Raw genomic sequence first — 18,708 nt, 5'->3', positions numbered from 1 at the left:
GTCAAGCCATTTTAAAATAATTCGTTAATTTGTAGTGTCAAATCCCATATCAATCACTGTTTATCTACTTATATATATACCAACCATAACAAACCGACCTCTCAATGCATATTCGTCTTTTGTGGGCTATAGTCCAAACCATAGCTATATAAAACCAAGGACATATGATTAGTGTCAACATTATTTATCATACTGTTATGTTGATTTTGTTAATTGAATTATTTGAATAGGTTTTGATTGAACTAAAAAAACACTGAACCTTACCTAGAGGAATATATATAACAACATTTGATTTTAATAGTTTATCCCTTACCTAACGAAATTTTATAATGGCCTTGCCAGCTTAATTGTAATAAGAAACTAATTAATGGTGCGCGTATAATCCGTTCAATATCATTTACTAAGGGATGAAATGAGAGAACCTTAGAGGCCAAACTGAATAAATACAAATTCAGATTGAATGAAATAACTGTGAAGTGCACCAAACCCGTAGAATATAATTTAATAGTAACTGCTGAGCCATATGGTAGGTCTGTTCCCTTGTTAGAATGTTAGTTCATGGTTCATGCACAAGCTACTAATTTGGTAAGTAATCATGTACCAAAGCATACACGCTTTCGTCTCACTAATACTCAAAATTATTACATTTTGCCTATTTTAGCACGTGGGTCCTCTCCGTTAGGAGCTTTGACAGGTGTACAACTACCAACACTGTTTTCCAGCATTTAACCTCATCAATCTCTTCAACTGCTGGATCAACGGATACTAATTCGAATTTAATCAAGCCGGAAAGGAAAGAGAAAATATGCATTATCTTAAATTATAAACATATTATTATACTTATGTTTAGGAGAGTAATTAGCTTAAAAGATGAATTAAGATGTGTTTCCCTGATTGAAGTGGCACATGAATAGATGCGAAACTTGCAGAATAGGGAGGGGACCCCCCTCCCCCATGCCTCATGCCCCTATATAAAGTGCAACTCTTCCTCTCATGCCCCCTAACTACAACAAACACCATCTTTCCCTTGTCTTCTTCAAATATGAACACGCTCACACAACACCACTCTCAATACCCTTCTTTCTCTTCCACCCTCCTCGATAAGATTTACCGCTCCATTGACGAAGGACAAACCACACACACCACACCCATTCACAGCAAGGTTACAACAACAACAACAACGCGTCACCATCGTCATCATCTTCATCACAACAACTTCACCACTTCTTCTGAATCTACTAGTTCTAGCTCAGGAGGCTTGTCTTCTTCCTCCTCCTGCTTCGCGCGTTCCAGGCCTAAGCCTGTCAGAACAACAACAACAACCACCTCCATCGATGATGGTGAAGAGGTCTTCATCAAGTCCAAATCCAGGGCCCTCAAAATCTACAACAACCTCAAGAAGGTGAAGCAACCAATTTCACCCGGTGGAAGGCTCACCACTTTTCTCAATTCTCTCTTCAACACAGCCACCAATTCCAAGAAAACTACCAAACCCACTTCTTCTTCTTCTTCATCTTCTTCTTACTATGATGCCACCGCACACACAAAAGCTTCTTCCACGTGTTCCTCTGCCTCCTCCTTCTCGCGCTCTTGTTTGAGCAAGACTACTTCATCTTCCTCCAGAGACAACAACAACAATAATGGTGTCAAGAGAACGGTCAGATTCTACCCCGTGAGTGTGATCGTCGGTGAAGATAGCAGGCCCTGTGGCCACAAATGCTTGTACGAAGAAGAACAAGTGTCTGTGTCGGTTCCCACAGCATGGAAGATTGGACGCTCATCTTCAAAGAAGAGCGACAAAGAGCTCAAGTTTCCGGCTATGGAAAAGAGAGATTTTGACGAAGATGATGATGAGGATGAGGATGATGATGCTGCAAGTGATTCAAGTTCTGATCTTTTTGAACTCGATCACCTAGCGGTAATTGGGAATCATCATCATCATCATAGGTACTGTGAGGAGCTTCCGGTTTATGAGACCACTCATGTTACTACTAATCGCGCCATTGCTAATGGCCTCTTAATGTAGTTTAGTGTTTATGTTATTATGCTCCCTAAAATGTATAGGCTACAACACAGAGTCTGTTCTGTTTTCTAGTTGCTTTTTCTTACTAAGCTTGGATTCTAATTTCTAATTTCTGTTTTGTTTGTTATTGCCAATTGGAAAAGCCCACAATACACTCCGATGTTTGTTCCCCCAAACTCAGATATTGATTCCATCATTTCTAGGCCCGATGAAATTGTTGTATAGAGTAGTAATTAATTTGATACAAAATAAGAAGATTTAAAAAAGATTTTATGATAATAATTCTAGTTCAAATGAAATCAGACATGTTTGATTCTTTCTTAAACGATTTTTTTTGTTGGAACCACATTGCTTGCTGCTAAAAAAGGTTCAAAGTTGCAATATGAACAGAACCTGAGTTATTTTTTCTTCTACATGAGTGTAAATGTAAAGTAAGCATCAAAGATCAAAATTAAAGTAGTATAGGTGGATATACAATAACTGTCACAGAAGGCTTTGCCTTACCAAGAAAATTATTTGGAAAAAGGTAGAAAAGAACAATAGATCAAATGGTGATGAATAAAAGCGTGTAGCGCGTAGGGTACATGAATAGATTTTGCAAAAAGCGAGAGAGAGGTAGGGATCGGATGTGTTCACTTCGATCATGATCAGAAATTTTGATAAATACTGACAGTGTTGTTGGAGTGAGAAAAAAGAAGATTCGAGATTGGTATTGAGAAGCAAAACGAGAGTGTGATGGAAAAATGAAAAAGGAAAAGGCAGATACATCTCTTGTTCATTCGCCCATGGGAATAGAGAAAGTGAAAATACAAATACTAGTAATAAAGTTCTGCTCTTTGATGAGAATTGAGATCATGCTTTCATTCTGTCACTCTTTTTTTTTTATTGTATTGGGCACCGTACGTTACTTGCTGGTTGCGCTACCTCTAAGATTATTCAAGTTCAAGATTAGTTACATTTTTCACACGCTTTGCTTTGCTATGCTTTTTCATAAAGAAATGTTGTCTGCTTTATTAGGATGGTGATGCATGCTAGGTAGGTTTGTATATATATACCAAAAAGGTTGTGATCTAAGGTGCGATGATGATCATGATGAGGCACGCAAGAGTGATGGTAGTTTATTAATTTGGTCCTTTTCTTTTGTTGTTTTGAGCACTTAGTACATAGTACAACTTGCAAGCTCTGCTATGCTAATTAAGAATGATGATGTTGAAAGCTAAATGGTTGTGTACAAGGACGTTGTGATGTGCGGTAAAGTAAGCAATTATTGCTCTGCGTGTTAAGATGCTCCTCCTTCCCTCATTTTATCACTGCATGCCCACGCTGCCACTCCCTCCCTTTTTTAACATTAATATATTATATAGGGTAGTGCTAGGGAGCCAATAGCCTAAGAGTACAATGTGTACAATGGGTTAAATCTTTGATCCATGAATAAAATGAATATCACCCATACTATCCAGAATAACCATCCGGATACCAGGATAATAAACATCTCATGTCATAAAATCACTCATCTCAAAAAATTAAGTTGATTTTGGAATTCACCAAGAATCGAATCCTTGACGTTTCGGATTTAGAACTCTAATACTTCCTAAACCTCTATTGTATACATTGTACGCTTAGGTCATTGACTCCCTATACTTTCTCTATTATATATGGTAAATATATATTTTTTTTCCTGAAGTTTGTGATTTTTTTTTAAATATTTCTAAAGTTTACTTGTATTCAATTTTATTGCTAATGTTTTGATTGTTTTCGATTTACATCAAAGTTATTCTTTAACGTTAACTTCATATAAAATGTTATGGAATAAAATTGAACACTTCCAGAAATAATTTAGACACAAATTAAAAATATTAAAGACAAAATTAAATAAATCGAAAACGTTAAGAATAAAATTGAATAAAATTAAACGTTACATGTATTTTTTTATTAAAAATGAAAAATATATTTTATTATGTTATATATTATTTTTGCCCTATCTTTATTCTACTATTATTCATAGTAGTATAATCTAATCTAATTACTCCTTTTTTTTTTAATTATATGTAACTTATTTATTCTAAAGTCTATACCATTTCTAGGAACTTGGACTAGCAACCGTTTTGGTACTGTTAATTTCATTCAGAAACCATGTTAATTAATACCACACCAGGGAGATAATGTTTTATCTTAGTTTTTTATCTGTCAAAATATTATTTATATACTAAAATAAATTATTAAAATTAACTTAATAAAAATTTGTATATATATTATGTATAAATATATATTATTTAAATTTATAATCGATATATATTTTATATTTTAATATATATTTTGAACTAATAGCTATATTAGTGGTTGTTCACAATAATTTCAAAATGAAATTCAAGCATATTTCAAATGTTTCTTCATAACCACTATTCCAAAAGAACAATAATAATGCTGCTGTAGGTTTCATTGTTAATTAATAGACCTAATAATAGCCTACTCACATAAAGTATATGATTAAGATTACTACGTGCTGAGCATATATGCACGAGGTATATCGAAATGGAAGAATTGAAGACCCACTTGAAAAGAATCTCTCGTTAGTCAAAAGTGTTAGCTACTTAACTAATCATATTATTTAGAAACTACTAACTAAAATATATTATATCAGTTATTAATTTAGAACTATATTTTAAGTTGAAAATTAGTTCTAAATTTGTTTGTGTATTATAATAAGAGTAAAAAGGGTGGGGATAGTTCCTATAATCTTCGTTGGTTGTAGATTCCGTACAGTGGGTGAGTTGGAGAAGTAGCCACGCAATGATGAGAGGAATAAATATTTTTTGCTGTCTCATCCAAAAGACTTCGTCTTCTATTTTCACTTAAAAAGAAAGAGAACGTTCAAGAGTTCGCATAGATCCTAATAAAAGAGTGTAGTTAATTATGCCCAAGTGTGCAAAGATCTATATTTTATTGAGAGCACTAGAGTTTAACTTTCTAGTTATATATACGTTTAGGGGAAAAACGAAAAACAATTAGGGGAAAAAGAAAAGCAATTTTGCTTATGAATTAAAATTTGTAAGTGTGCTCATGTTGATGAGCTTCATTATGATATAATTTATCTTGAATGAAATATTTTTTTAAATAAATAAGCTTAACACAGTAAAGTAGAGCGACAGAAACAAAAGAATTCAGACAACAAAACAATCTGAACACAATTTTTATTGTTATTTTCGGCATTGTCATCAACAACAGAAGGGATCCGCACTACTCCACTCTCTATAATTGGTCAAAGATTTGTGAAACACTTCTTGAACACTGCTTCCTTGTTGTTAAATATCCGTCCATTTTTCTCAATCCAAACATTTCATATAACTGCAAAAAACATATGAGCTATTTGTTGCGTTCCTCTTTTTTGCTAATGACACCCGTCTAACTCTCAAAGTGCTCGTTCAGATCACAACATCCCAAATTCAGATAGTCATTCACACCACACCTGTCAGGTAAACTCACAATAAAAAAACAAGTGGTAAAAATGTTTCACATCTTTTTTACACAAGACACACATGTTATCATCGTCGTTAATAATACCCAGTCTATGCAATCTTTCTTTACTATTTACTCTTTCTATTAAAGCAAACCAGATAAATAACTCCACTCGTGGCGGAACCAAACCTTTCCATATAGTTCTGGTGAAACTGTTGCTGGTAATATCCTCCGGAAGCGTTTCTAACTGCAGCATTTGCACAAAAGAGTTAGTTGAAAAAATGTCTTCTTTGTCAAACTTCCAAACAACTCTATATTACATATCACGTGCTATCTTTACTGGTCTTAAAGTCTCATATAATTGATCCACTAGTTTCAACTTCCAAATTCACCCTAACCCATTCCAAAACTCACAATCCCTTATAACAGACCTTGTTTGGTTTGAAACAAAGAAAAGCCTAGAAAAGCTCATCTTAAGCGAACCACTTTGTAACCAAATATCTTCCCAAAATCGAGTCCTCCTTCCATCAGCCACCTCCATAGATAACTCAACAATCATTTTATCTCTCACATTAGGGTCTTTACACTGTAACTGATAGATATTCTTTCATGGACCTCCTCAACTAAGCAATGCCTGAGCTGACAATATTTTATTAGGATTCAAGTTATGATAAGAGCATACAATCTTTTTCCATAACAGACACTTCTCTTTTAAAAAACATCACCACCACTTGAACAAAATTGAATTTGTTTTTTCTATAACAATGATTTATGTTTGCTAGCAAAAATATACCGAATATATAAGTACATGCAAAAATATTTCGATATTTAAGTAACAAAAAAATAATAATTTTATGAATATCTTATAAAAAAATCTATCCTTATTTCATTTTTTGTTTTTATAAATTTGTTATTAAACATATCTTTTTACGAATTTTCAATTAGCGAATTATAAATAAATGATTATATATAATAAAAATTTTATTAGGTAGATAATGATTTTTATGAATAATGAACTTTAAAATTGATTCAATAGAGTACAAATACACTGTATCCCTAAATTACCCACCTAAATCTTAATAGGAAAAGTATAGGTAGACAATGAAAATATTAAACAATGTGAACAATAGATATATCGAATGTTTAATTCACTAGGTATGCAGATGGTTATCCTAATATTAAGATTTAGGTGGATAATTTGGGGGTATAGTGTGTTTTTACTTTATTGGGCTAATTTTAAAGTCCATTGTTCATATTGTTTACAAAAACCATTATTTACTTAGCAAAGTCCATGATGCTAGGTAGCCAAAGAATAATTACAATATAGAAATATTACGTAAAAATTCTCAGCAAGTGACATACACCTCCTTATCACTTATTTTTCTTATCACCTACCATTTCGCTGCATGCTTGGAGTTATTAATGTTCTTTCCAAAATCAATTTCAATTTTTCCCAAATCAAATCCTTAACATCTCTCAATCACATTATTATCCATTAAAATGCAATAATTCTCTCCAAAATCTATAGAAGTTAAATTAAAAATTTTTAACAACTTCTACTATACAACTTATACTTTACATATAGACTATTAAAAAATAAAATATAAAATATAAAATATAAACAAAAATTAAAAAATAATTATTAACTCGTCATATTAAAATTAATAAATAAGCATACATATGAATATTAAATAAAAATATTAAAATAATTAAAATCATAACCTATTAATACACATATGAGATAATTTGAAAAATACAATAAGACGTATAGTTTAAAATTTGATCATATTAATTATAAAAATTTATTAATTATTGACATCATATGTATGAAATTAAGAATATTATGAGTACAAAATTATGGATGTTATTAATATGAAATTATAGATGTTATGTGTATGAATTTATGGATGTTATGGATAAATTTATCAATTGAATAAATTAATTTAAAAATTTGACATTTTTTAAATTCAATATGATAAAATTTAAAAACATCTATGTTAACTTTATAATTAGTTATGCAATAACTAAAAAATAATATGTGTATGGATGTAATATCTAATAAACATGAATTTAATTTTTAGATGTTAGTTGTATGTAATTATGGGTGTTATGTATATGAACGTATGAATGTTATGTGTATAAACGTTATGTGTATGAACTTAGTTAGTACAATATAATTATAAATAATGCACATAAAAATACACAAAAAAATTAAATCAGTTTATTATCATATCTCATCAAAGCTAGTGTGGTTTTCCATATTCTCAAAAATTTGTTGATTAACAACAACCTCATCGGGTGAGTCCATCTGTTGTTCAAATTCTTCAGCACCTTCTATCATAGGGTACCGTATTAAGGTCGAACTCAAATGCCATACTATTTGCAATGATAAAGATGCCTTCTTGTAAAATTCCTAAGTCTATTCTAATTGTGCTTGCAATGGTATTAGAGTTGTGAATTTTGAATGAAAATAATTGAATTAACGGAAACAAAATCGTATAAGGGTAGCTTTCAGATTTTGTATCTCCATTAAATGATGATAAACGACTTAACAAAAACAAAAATCAATTACAATTAATTCATTTAATACAAATTATTATTATCATTTTTTATAATTATTATTAGTTATTCTTAAATATAAAAATCAAATTATGAAAGGAAATATTAAGTATTAATTACAAAAATATCTAATAATAAAAAATATAATATTATAATTAATGTCATTAATAAGTAGAACTGATAAGAATACGATAAGTGAATTAATAAGAGAGTGAAATAAAAAATAAAACTATTATTAAGTTATATAAATAAAGTAAATTACAGAAAATTTTGGTTAATTATAGTTAAAAATTTTTTGTTATCAAATTTTTTTCATTTTAATATTAAGATAGCTATATACATACATAATAAATTAAACATCTAATATATTTATTATTCATATTATTTAATATTTTTATTATCTACCTATATTTTTTCGATAAGACGTTCAGCATTTTTTCGAATTATAAAGCTGAAACAATAGTTACTTTTGAAATATTTATTAGTTAGAACCGAATTATAATGTTGTAATCAATAAGAATATGGCATATCGGTAATAATAATAATAGAGTAGTTCCTTTTCTCTTCCTACACATGATATCCATACATACCTAACCCTTATGTTAAAGATTAGACTAACTGCTAACTGATTAGGCAGCAATAGTAAAACTAAGAAAGTCAAAGTAATATCGAACGAGACATTCTTATATATGGTATATATATATTTAGTTGGTGAGTTTATACTGTGCATATATAATGCATGGTATAGAAGAAAACGAGACAAACAAGACACAAAGGGTATCTCCTAATTATGTGCCGATTCCAAATAGGTATCTTCTGGTTAGCATTAAGTAACCACCAGTGACTAACCACTACTTTGTTTTTCTTTTACTATAGCTAGCTAGAGTTAAGCATGCAACAACCACTCTAAATAAAGCCTCTCCTATACTATGTAACAAATAACAAAGGATGAAGGAAAAGGTTGGGCCGGTAACATAAAATTAGTGTTTATATTTAATTAACGCAACCCTTGCTTATTGAACAAAAGACAAAGATTAATTAAAGATAGTGTAATTGTATAGTGATTGTTGATCCCGAGGAGGGTGTTTGGAGTTTCCACTAAGGTGTTAAACCCATTTCACTTTACCATACAAAGTACAAATAAAGTGAGAGAAGGGGGTGAAGATGATGATTTTGTGTCTACTACTGTCTAGCTTTACATAAGAATCTCTTTTTCTGTTTCTGCTTCCCTTGCCATTCCCTTTCAGAACCCAAACTTCACACTCTTGCTTCCAGTGTGCAAGTTACATCTCTTCACTGCTTTTTACGCACTTGTTGGGAGCAAATTAAAATTGAAAGAACTATTTGTTTAACATTTTATCATTTCGGTAGTTGAAGATGGATTAAGAAGTCCTAAAATATGTTCCAAAAATATCCAAGTGCTAAAACTGTAGGAAGATATGGTTAAAGTTGCCGCTTTAGAACTGTTGTTTTTGGAAAGAGTTAATTAAGTGAATTTTTAATGCATTATTAATTATTTAATTCACGCTCACCATTTGCATTGGCGTTTTTCTATAGTCAACACTCTGCTCCGCTATGTAATACCGTTTTCAATTTAATATATATAAAAATATTATCCATTTTCGAATTTCACAATAACATAGTGATGGATAGAGCAATTTCTTGAATTTCTTAGCGTACTAAAGAATTGAATAGTTAAACGTTCATAAAGAAGTCCGTCAAGATTATTGTCGTGAGGTATTTGGCATATGAATGAAACAATAACCTAAGCTTAATTATGGTACGGTGAATGCATATATACTTAACAGTTAACACGAATGCAATTACAGTAGAATCCACTCAGATAGAAGAGACAACAATTGAGCAGAGAAATGAGTTCTCCAACAATTCAGTCACGGCAGTCATCAAAGGTGGTGAGGCAGGAGCCGCCTCGCGTTGATTCCGGTGGATGCTGTCGTCGAGTCAGAACTGTGGAGTCCACTACCTCGCCCTTGGACCTTCAGCAGCGCTATGACAGATTGGATGCTAAGGTACACATTATTATGTGAATTTTCAAATCTTCTTTTTCAATTCTTTTTTCAGAATTCCATATATCTTAAAGTTCATGATGTTTCATGTTTTATGGGCCTTTTTGTTATTGGGCTTGAATTATGATAAAGAAATGGGCCACTGTAGTAGTCCATGTATGCTAGTTAGTTATTTTGGCTGCTGTGTAGGCGGCAGGGCTGGAAAAGGAGGTGCAAAGGCAAACAGAACTACGAGCGATGTATAGGAAAAGAATGGAAAGGACCCAAGACTACCTAAGGTACTGCCTCCAAGTTGCACAAGAAAAAGGAATCTTAGGCCTCATTGTCCAAAACAAAGGCGAATTTCAGCAAGCAATCAACTCCACTCCACCCATCCCTCCCATCCCCACTCCACCTCCTCACCACCCCAATCTTGCCACCATTATTCATCAAGCCAAAATTGCTGGATGGTATATTCATCCAACCGAGGTTAGTAGTTAGTACTCACTAAGTACTCATTGTTTGAACGCTAAAAAGTTGTGCTGTTATCTTCACGTAAATAATGTTTTCATACAGTTTTCAATTATCCAACCTTTTAAATACAGTTGACACTAAATTTTCACCTTTTTTTTAATAATGTTTTATATATCTCATTTATTAGACATGATTGAACAGATTCAGTTGGAAGAGAAAATAGGGCTAGGAACCACCGCAGTGATTCACAGAGGAACATGGCGCGGATGTGACGTGGCAGTGAAGTGCATAACATCGGAATTCTTCAACACAAATGCAAACGGCGTGGCATTCTTCGCTCAGGAGGTAGAAACCCTATCGAAGCAGCGGAACCGTTTCGTTCTCCACCTAATGGGCGCATGCCTTGAGCCACCTCATCACGCGTGGGTGGTGACGGAGTATCTTAACAGCACCCTGAAAGAGTGGCTGCACGGGTCCGGCAGCAGGCGAAAGGGAAGAGGCGTGCCACTTCCTCCGTTGAAAGAAAGAGTGAGCAAGGCATTGGAGATCGCACAGGGCATGCAGTATCTCCATGAGCAGAAGCCAAAGCTCATTCACCGTGACTTGAAGCCTAGTAACATTTTCTTGGACGATGCCATGCATGTTCGTGTTGCTGATTTCGGACATGCTCGCTTCTTGGATGACCATGAAATGGCTCTCACTGGAGAAACAGGAACATACGTGTATATGGCACCTGAAGTGATAAAATGTGAGCCTTATAATGAAAAATGTGATGTGTACAGTTTCGGTGTCATACTCAACGAGCTTCTAACAGGAAAATACCCCTTCGTTGAGACAGATTTTGGTCCCGCCAAGGTATATATCATCATCACCACTTATTATTACTTTATACAGTTAATTAATCATCAATTTAATTAGAAATATTATATATTTTTGTAATTAGATTGCAATGGAAGTAGTGGAAGGTAAGCTGAGGCCAATGCTTGCATCATCAACATCATTAGGGAATGAAAATGATGGTTATGATCACCATGACCAAGTGCAAGTGGAGGAACTCATTGATCTTATATGCCTTTGTTGGGACGGAAATCCATCTAAAAGGCCATCATTCGCAACTATTACTCGCACCCTCAAAAGCTATGTTAATTATAAATAATGTATGTCAGTCCAGCTTGTCATTAGAGAAATATGTCAAGTAGTGGGAGTGGGGAGGATTCAGTAATATTATCTGTAGATCTAACACAACAACACATCGTACCTCATTATTATTCATTCATTTATTCTCTCCACCGTGGCCATGTTTGTCACTTTTTGCTGCGCATCTTTGTTGAATCCAGTGATACTCGCATGACATTAGGATAAATCTTTTTTTTTTTCAATAATAAAATAATACTTAGTTTTTTTTTTAATTCTCTTTTAATATCTGTTATTTTTCTATTTTGTCGACTCGATGTTAATTAAAAGAAAAATTAATTTCTTAGCAGAATCCCTTTTCTACATCAATTTAAACCATTTAAGTAACTTTTTAAAAAAATTTAGAACCCACTTTTTTTTTTTTTTGCAAAAACTCAACCAATATTTCTTTTTCTTTTAAATTATTTTCCCCTCATTTTAATTTTTTATCCACTACTTTATTGGTTTATTGCTAATTTAAAAAAAATCTTTGGTAAATTCTTAATCAATTAATAATTTTTCTTAAGCATGTGCAGGTGGAATAATACAGTCCATAATGTCAATAACCATATAACTAAGATGCCACTGGTCGATGGCCTTGGCTGTGGCTACTTGAGTTGCCATAAAGGGGACAAAATAAAATATATAAATGTTTCACTCAGTGGTTCCTAAATAGAATTGAGAAATGAAGTTTCTAGAATGGTTACTGATCAGAAGTTCATAACCCAGCTAGATTTCAAGCGCAGATGATGATTTTTCCGATAACATACGACAATGATTGGGTTAAAAAAGCAGCATAGTGGAGACACCACTGACATGGGTCTCGAAATTTGACAAGGGAGGTGTCCCTCTTAATAATTTAGAGTCACTTTTGTGGCTATTGATAAGGATTATATCGGGTTATTTTATCTTAAGCATGCTCACAAAAAGATTTCCTTTTTAATAAACCTAAATAATGTGTAATAAGGTCATACATTTCGGCCTTGCCTAATATCAAAATAATGTATGCAAGTTCGTAAGATAGCTTTTTCATTAAGATCTGAGTTTTAAAAGAGAGAGAGAGAAAATGGGAAATAAGAAGTCTAAGGTTTGAAATTAAAATAGAATGGATTATGATGATTATGGAAATCCTAATACTAATATTAAAAAGATTTGGTTGAACGGAAAGTAAGCAGTGCCATTACTTTATTAGCTGTTGCTTGCTGAGTTTTTCTTCTTCTTCTTCTTGCCGTTGCTGCTTCATCCTTTGAGTCGGGATGCAAAGCCACTCTGTCCCTCCACTCCCGTTTCACATTCTTCTCTGCTCTCTTCTCCTTCCATTCATTTTCTTCTTCCTCTATTTTCTCTCTCACAAAGCGTAGCTCTTGTTATTTGACTTCATAGTTCATTATTCATACATGTCATGTAAGCACACACTGTGACACATCTCAACTCAAAAAGTCTCAATCTCTTCACTCAAATTCAAAAGTCGGTGCTGAAATTCTTAATCTCCTTTTCAACTTTTAACTATTTTATTTCATCTCTCTCTCCTCACTTTCACTTGATCACTTTCCTAATTTCGTTATTTCTAAAGAAAATAGAAATTAAAAAAAAAACTCAAGCATTTAGAATACTCTGTTTTTCAGTTTCCTCTGTTACTTGGGGATCATGAAATATGTTACACGGTCAAAGGTATGGTTTTGATAAGCAAGTTTATTAATTTGCACCAAAGCCTTCTTCATTGTTGTTGATGAGAATAGGGTCCATGGATGCTAATAATAACAACAGCAGTAAGCAACAAGGTCCTCCAAAAGGCGGTGAAATAAGCATGTGGGAGAAGCAAACAACAGAAGTGGTGGTTGCGATTCCAAGCGAGAGCCAAGATTCCAAAGGGGTTACTGAATCTTTGACACCAAAGCATAACAGTAGAGTTGACTCCCCTCTCACAATGCACAACAACGACAACAATGATGCTGCTTCAGTGTATGGAACCTCAAAGTCACCACCTTTGAACTGTGCTTCCCCTGAAATAAGGTTCATGCCAAGCCCTAACAAGCCCCCAAGAATTCCCAATTCAAATGCAAACCTTGTCAGAAGGAAATCACTTTCAAGGTCAGTGTATTCCAAACCCAAATCAAGGTTTGGTGAACAGCCTTATCCCATTGATGGTTCTGTTTTAGATGACAGTAATGTTAGTGGCATTTCAACTTTGCAAGAACAGTTAGCTGGTAACTCACCGTATAGGACCTCATTCAAAGCATCATCGCCTAATAACAAACCTGGGACTGTTAATAGAACAGTTTCCATCACTTCCGTGACTCCCAAGACGCCTTTGATGGCGTCTCCCGGTCCTGCCGGGGAGGATGAGGATGAAATCATTTACAAGAAAGTTGAATTGAGTAAAGAGAAGCGTAAGAGAGTGACCACTATGGTTTTGATTGAATGCTTTGTGTTTGTGTGCCTTGCTGGTACCTTGATAGCTAGCTCGACAGTTGAAAAGCTCAGGGCGACGATGATTTGGGGGTTGGGGATTTGGAGATGGTGCGTTCTTGTGTTGGTGACATTTTGTGGCATGTTAGTTACAAGATGGTTCATGCACCTTGTTGTTTTCTTGATTGAGATGAACTTTCTGTTGAGGAAAAAGGTGCTCTATTTTGTCCATGGACTGAAGAAATCTGTTCAGGTCTTCATTTGGCTCGGTTTAGTTCTTCTCACATGGGTGCTACTAATCAATCGTGGCGTGGCACGATCTAAATTAGCCTCGAAAATCTTGGATGGTGTGACATGGACTCTTCTTTCCCTTCTAATTGGAGCATTCTTGTGGTTGATAAAGATATTGCTGCTGAAGATTTTGGCATCGAATTTCCATGTCAAGTCTTTCTTTGATCGGATTCAAGAATCGATATTCCATCAGTACATTTTGCAGACTCTGTCTGGGCCTCCGCTTATAGAAGAAGCTGAGAAGGTTGGGGGATCATTAAGTATTGGTCAATTTAGTTTCAAGAGTACAACAGGTAAAGGTGGCACAAAGAAAGAGGTTATTGATATGGCAAAGCTTCATAAGATGAAACAAGAGAAAGTTTCAGCCTGGACTATGAAGAATTTGATAGATGCTGTGACAAATTCAGGTCTGTCCACGATCTCTAATTCACTAGACGAAAGTTTCGACGATGGAGTGACTGAGCAAACTGATAAAGAGATTACAAATGAGATGGAAGCCACTGCTGCTGCCTATCTCATCTTCAGGAATGTTGCTGCCCCCGGTTGCACGTAAGTATAAAATATGCATTTTCACTTCTATTTTTCTGAAATAGTATTTGTTCTCCGATTTTTGGTACTTGTCTCTCTTGCTGCTCCTAAAGAGTTCTCCACTTATGAATAGGTATATTGATGAGTATGAACTGAGGAGGTTTATGATCAAGGAAGAAGTTGATTTAGTATATCCTCAATTGGCACAAGCAGAGACAGGGCAAATTACTAGAAAGTCATTAGCAGATTGGGTGGTAAGGACTTCTAATTTTGTGCATCTGAAAATTTTTCTTGTTTAATTGGAAAATATTTCACTTTACAACTAAAAGCAATTTCACTTCATAATGTTTGAAAATGTTTATTGTTCATCAGTTGAAGGTATATCAGGAACGAAAAGCATTGGCACATGCCTTAAGCGATACGAAAACAGCCGTAAGACAATTGAACAAACTTGTGACAGGGATCCTAGTGATTGTGACTATAGTAATTTGGCTTCTACTGATGGAGATTGCAACGACAAAAGTACTTGTTTTCCTCTCTTCGCAGCTAGTACTTGCCGCTTTCATGTTTGGAAATACATGCAAGAACATTTTTGAAGCTATCATCTTCGTGTTTGTGATGCATCCATTTGATGTTGGTGACCGATGCGTTGTAGATGGCGTGGAGGTAATTTATAGAGGCGGAATTTCGTTTCGTTTGACAAATGAATTAGATACTATTAATTATTACTCATGCCTTCTGATCTGATACTCTTGCAGTTATTGGTTGAAGAAATGAACATACTGACAACAGTGTTCTTGAAGCTGAATAATGAAAAGGTGTACTATCCAAACTCAGTCCTTGCCATGAAACCAATTAGCAATTATTATAGAAGCCCGGATATGGGTGATGGAGTAGAATTTGCCATCGATTTTTCGACGCCAGCAGAGAAGATTGGTGCACTGAAAGAAAAGATAAAGAGGTAAGATAATGATTTCCTCTTGAAAATGTAAATGAGTAGATTCATGAGATTCTGATGTGACATAATAATATCATTTTGAATCAGGTACTTGGAGAGGAATCCACAATACTGGCATCCTAATCACGGGTTAGTAGTGAAGGAGATTGAGAATGTGAACAAGATTAAGATGGGTGTGTATGTGGTACACACAATGAACTTTCAAGAGTTTGGGGAGAAGAACAAGCGAAGAACTGAACTGGTGATTGAATTGAAGAAGATATTAGAAGAGCTAGATATCAGATACAACCTTCTTCCACAAGCTGTTCATGTTAGCCATGTTGAATCAAATACAAGTGCCGTCAAGAGATAATGATGATGATGTTGGTGTTTGTGTATGTTTCTAATTAGCAATTTTACTTGTACGTTTGGTTATGAAATTATGAATTTTGGATCGTTAGGTTATGAAAAGAATTTCGTTTCCACCATTGCACTAATCCACGGTAAGAAAAAATTGAAAAAGGATAAAAATTTATTAAAACGCCGTTGCCGGGGATCGAACCCGGGTCACCCGCGTGACAGGCGGAAATACTCACCACTATACTACAACGACTTTGTTGTTAATAATGCTAGTTTGGATTTATTTAATAATAAACTTTTGTAGTGGTATCTAAGAGATAACTCGTTCATGGCACAGAACGCTTGCCTTATCCAATCTCCTCCCTAATTTGATTTAATTTAATAAAAACAAACTATAAAAGATCCAAACAGAAATTTTAGCTCAGGTTAAAGGTTGAAGGTTGAAGGCAATGGCCGTGTCAACCACCACCAGCGCCACCGGATGCATTCGCAGTAACATTATTATTGTTCCAACCAACCAAACACAGAAAAGCATAATAAGTTTCACATTATTGAAACCGCGCAGATGCAGATGTTGCATCGTGAGAACTAGTTCCAACGATGTATCTGCAGAGATCAGTGCCACAGAGCAAGTTGATGCAGAGACAGAAGAGAGTTCCATTGAAGTTCCTGAAGAATCACCGTCTTTAATCTCCGCTCTGAACGTTGAACGTGCTCTCCGTGGCATACGTAAGTGGATGTTGCTAATAATAATTTTAATTTTATTCCTCTCTTTAAAAAAGTACATTTAATTCAGGGAGATATAGTTTAGGAGTGCAGCAATTACAGACGCAGATCATTACGGTAGACTTGGCATTCCTAGAGATTTTCCAATTGACAAGGTGAATTAATTAAGAACCACTGGCCACCTTGTTTTCTTTTTTTTTTTTTTGTTTATTAATTTGTATGTGTCTTTAAATCTTCATGAGAGTTGACAGGTTGTAGTTGCATATAAGAACAAGGTTCAGGAACTGGAGGGCCAAGGTCTAGAGGAAGACGAACTTAACAAGAAATTGGAACTTGTCAAGGTCAGATATACACTCTCTATGAAACAGTTTCTATATATGCATCAAATCACATAATACTGCATCAGCAAAAAATAACTACGTTATATATGGACAGCAAGAATGATTATCCAAGATAAATATTTATATTCATACATATTTGAGTGACATTATAGAGTGATGATTTAATTGCATGGTATTATGTACAGGAATCATTCAGGATCCTATCAACGGTAGATGAAAGAAGAATATATGATTGGAGCTTGGCCAGAGCGGAGAGTGCAGACACTTACATTTGGCCCTACGAGGTTGACAAAACTACACTCACTTCAAAAGAAGAACCTCCAGCACAGGTAATAATAAATAAAGGGATAATAGTCAAATGAGTTTTAGAATATAACACATTTTTTAAATTTATTTTTGAAAGATTTTTTTAATTAAGTTGATCTTTCAAAAATTATAAATTAATCATATTTGTTATCCAATCATTCCATTAACAATTTTTTTTAAAATTAATTTTGTAAAACTTTAATTGATAACATATATAATATCTGATATGTCTAATTAGATATTGACAAAATATATTTATGAAAATTTATTAATTTAGTCATTTTTTCCAATTACAAAAATCTTATTCATAATATGACATAGTGACTAAATTAATAGATTTTGATAAACATATTTTGTCATGTCTAATTGAACATATTATGTGTCATGTATTCTATCAGTTAACATTTTACATTATCAATCGTTGACAAAAATTGTGGCGGGAGTAAGTGAAAGGCAAATATGATTACTTCGTAATCTTTGAATGACCAATTTGATTGAAAAAATCTCAGGGACAAATTTAAAAAATATCTTATCTTTCAAGGACTAATTTTACTATTAACCCAATAAATAAATAATATGGTTTCCTCTTCACTGACCGAATTAGTTGTTATCCTTAATTATTAATTTATTTATCACAGGAACCAGAGAATGTCCAACCAACGAGACTAGTTGGATACTTCATATTGGGATGGATCGTGGTCTCATTTGTGGCATCTATTGCACTAAACTTGTAGAAAAATCTTCACTAAACTTTTTATATACACTCCCGAAAAAATAATATAATGTATGATTATTTTAGTGTTAACCAATGCTGCCTGAATTTGATCTGAATCTACTAAACTCGGCTCACTACAAATTAAGACATGTTTACAGTACATTGTAGCTAGCTAACGTAATATTGCAACTAAGCTTAATTAATTAGGATGCGTAAAGTTAGCTCAAAATTTTGACATAATTGAGCAGAGAAGATTTTGTGGAATATTGTTTCCTATTTATGTTTGCATTGTTGCTGCATAATGCCTAGAGGCTGAGCATAATGGCTTCATAGGCTCTATAGTCAGAAGATTGTGAAAATGTGTCCCCATAAAGAATTCATGGTTATGTACGTTCATAATCGTA

General features: G+C 33.7%; 4 protein-coding genes and 1 non-coding gene across 5 annotated transcripts; 4 read left to right on the top strand and 1 right to left on the bottom strand.

Annotated features, from left to right (window-relative positions):
- The first annotated feature begins 587 nt into the window (after positions 1 to 587).
- Positions 588 to 2,322, top strand: LOC130954732 (protein BIG GRAIN 1-like B). The gene has a single exon (XM_057881495.1). The coding sequence runs from the start codon at positions 962 to 964 to the stop codon at positions 2,024 to 2,026; it is 1,065 nt and encodes a 354-aa protein (XP_057737478.1). The 5' UTR covers positions 588 to 961; the 3' UTR covers positions 2,027 to 2,322.
- A 7,430-nt stretch (positions 2,323 to 9,752) lies between these two features.
- LOC130956521 (serine/threonine-protein kinase STY17-like) lies at positions 9,753 to 11,871 on the top strand. The gene is made up of 4 exons (XM_057883572.1): positions 9,753 to 10,068; positions 10,255 to 10,533; positions 10,720 to 11,373; positions 11,462 to 11,871. The coding sequence occupies exons 1-4, from the start codon at positions 9,910 to 9,912 to the stop codon at positions 11,672 to 11,674; spliced, it is 1,305 nt and encodes a 434-aa protein (XP_057739555.1). The 5' UTR covers positions 9,753 to 9,909; the 3' UTR covers positions 11,675 to 11,871.
- Positions 11,872 to 12,767: 896 nt separating this feature from the next.
- Positions 12,768 to 16,384, top strand: LOC130956481 (mechanosensitive ion channel protein 10-like). The gene is made up of 5 exons (XM_057883534.1): positions 12,768 to 14,940; positions 15,053 to 15,173; positions 15,292 to 15,585; positions 15,678 to 15,880; positions 15,965 to 16,384. The coding sequence occupies exons 1-5, from the start codon at positions 13,421 to 13,423 to the stop codon at positions 16,227 to 16,229; spliced, it is 2,403 nt and encodes an 800-aa protein (XP_057739517.1). The 5' UTR covers positions 12,768 to 13,420; the 3' UTR covers positions 16,230 to 16,384.
- A 13-nt stretch (positions 16,385 to 16,397) lies between these two features.
- Positions 16,398 to 16,469, bottom strand: TRNAD-GUC (transfer RNA aspartic acid (anticodon GUC)). The gene has a single exon. It is a non-coding gene; the product is annotated as a tRNA-Asp (tRNA).
- Positions 16,470 to 16,599: 130 nt separating this feature from the next.
- Positions 16,600 to 18,394, top strand: LOC130956483 (NAD(P)H-quinone oxidoreductase subunit U, chloroplastic). The gene is made up of 5 exons (XM_057883535.1): positions 16,600 to 16,945; positions 17,036 to 17,097; positions 17,194 to 17,283; positions 17,469 to 17,612; positions 18,228 to 18,394. The coding sequence occupies exons 1-5, from the start codon at positions 16,666 to 16,668 to the stop codon at positions 18,321 to 18,323; spliced, it is 672 nt and encodes a 223-aa protein (XP_057739518.1). The 5' UTR covers positions 16,600 to 16,665; the 3' UTR covers positions 18,324 to 18,394.
- The last annotated feature ends 314 nt before the right edge of the window (positions 18,395 to 18,708 follow it).

Source organism: Arachis stenosperma, chromosome 10 (assembly GCF_014773155.1).
Source record: "Arachis stenosperma cultivar V10309 chromosome 10, arast.V10309.gnm1.PFL2, whole genome shotgun sequence".
Lineage (NCBI taxonomy): Eukaryota > Viridiplantae > Streptophyta > Magnoliopsida > Fabales > Fabaceae > Arachis > Arachis stenosperma.
Note: the sequence above shows the minus strand (reverse complement) of the source record. Positions and strands in the feature narration are given on the sequence as shown.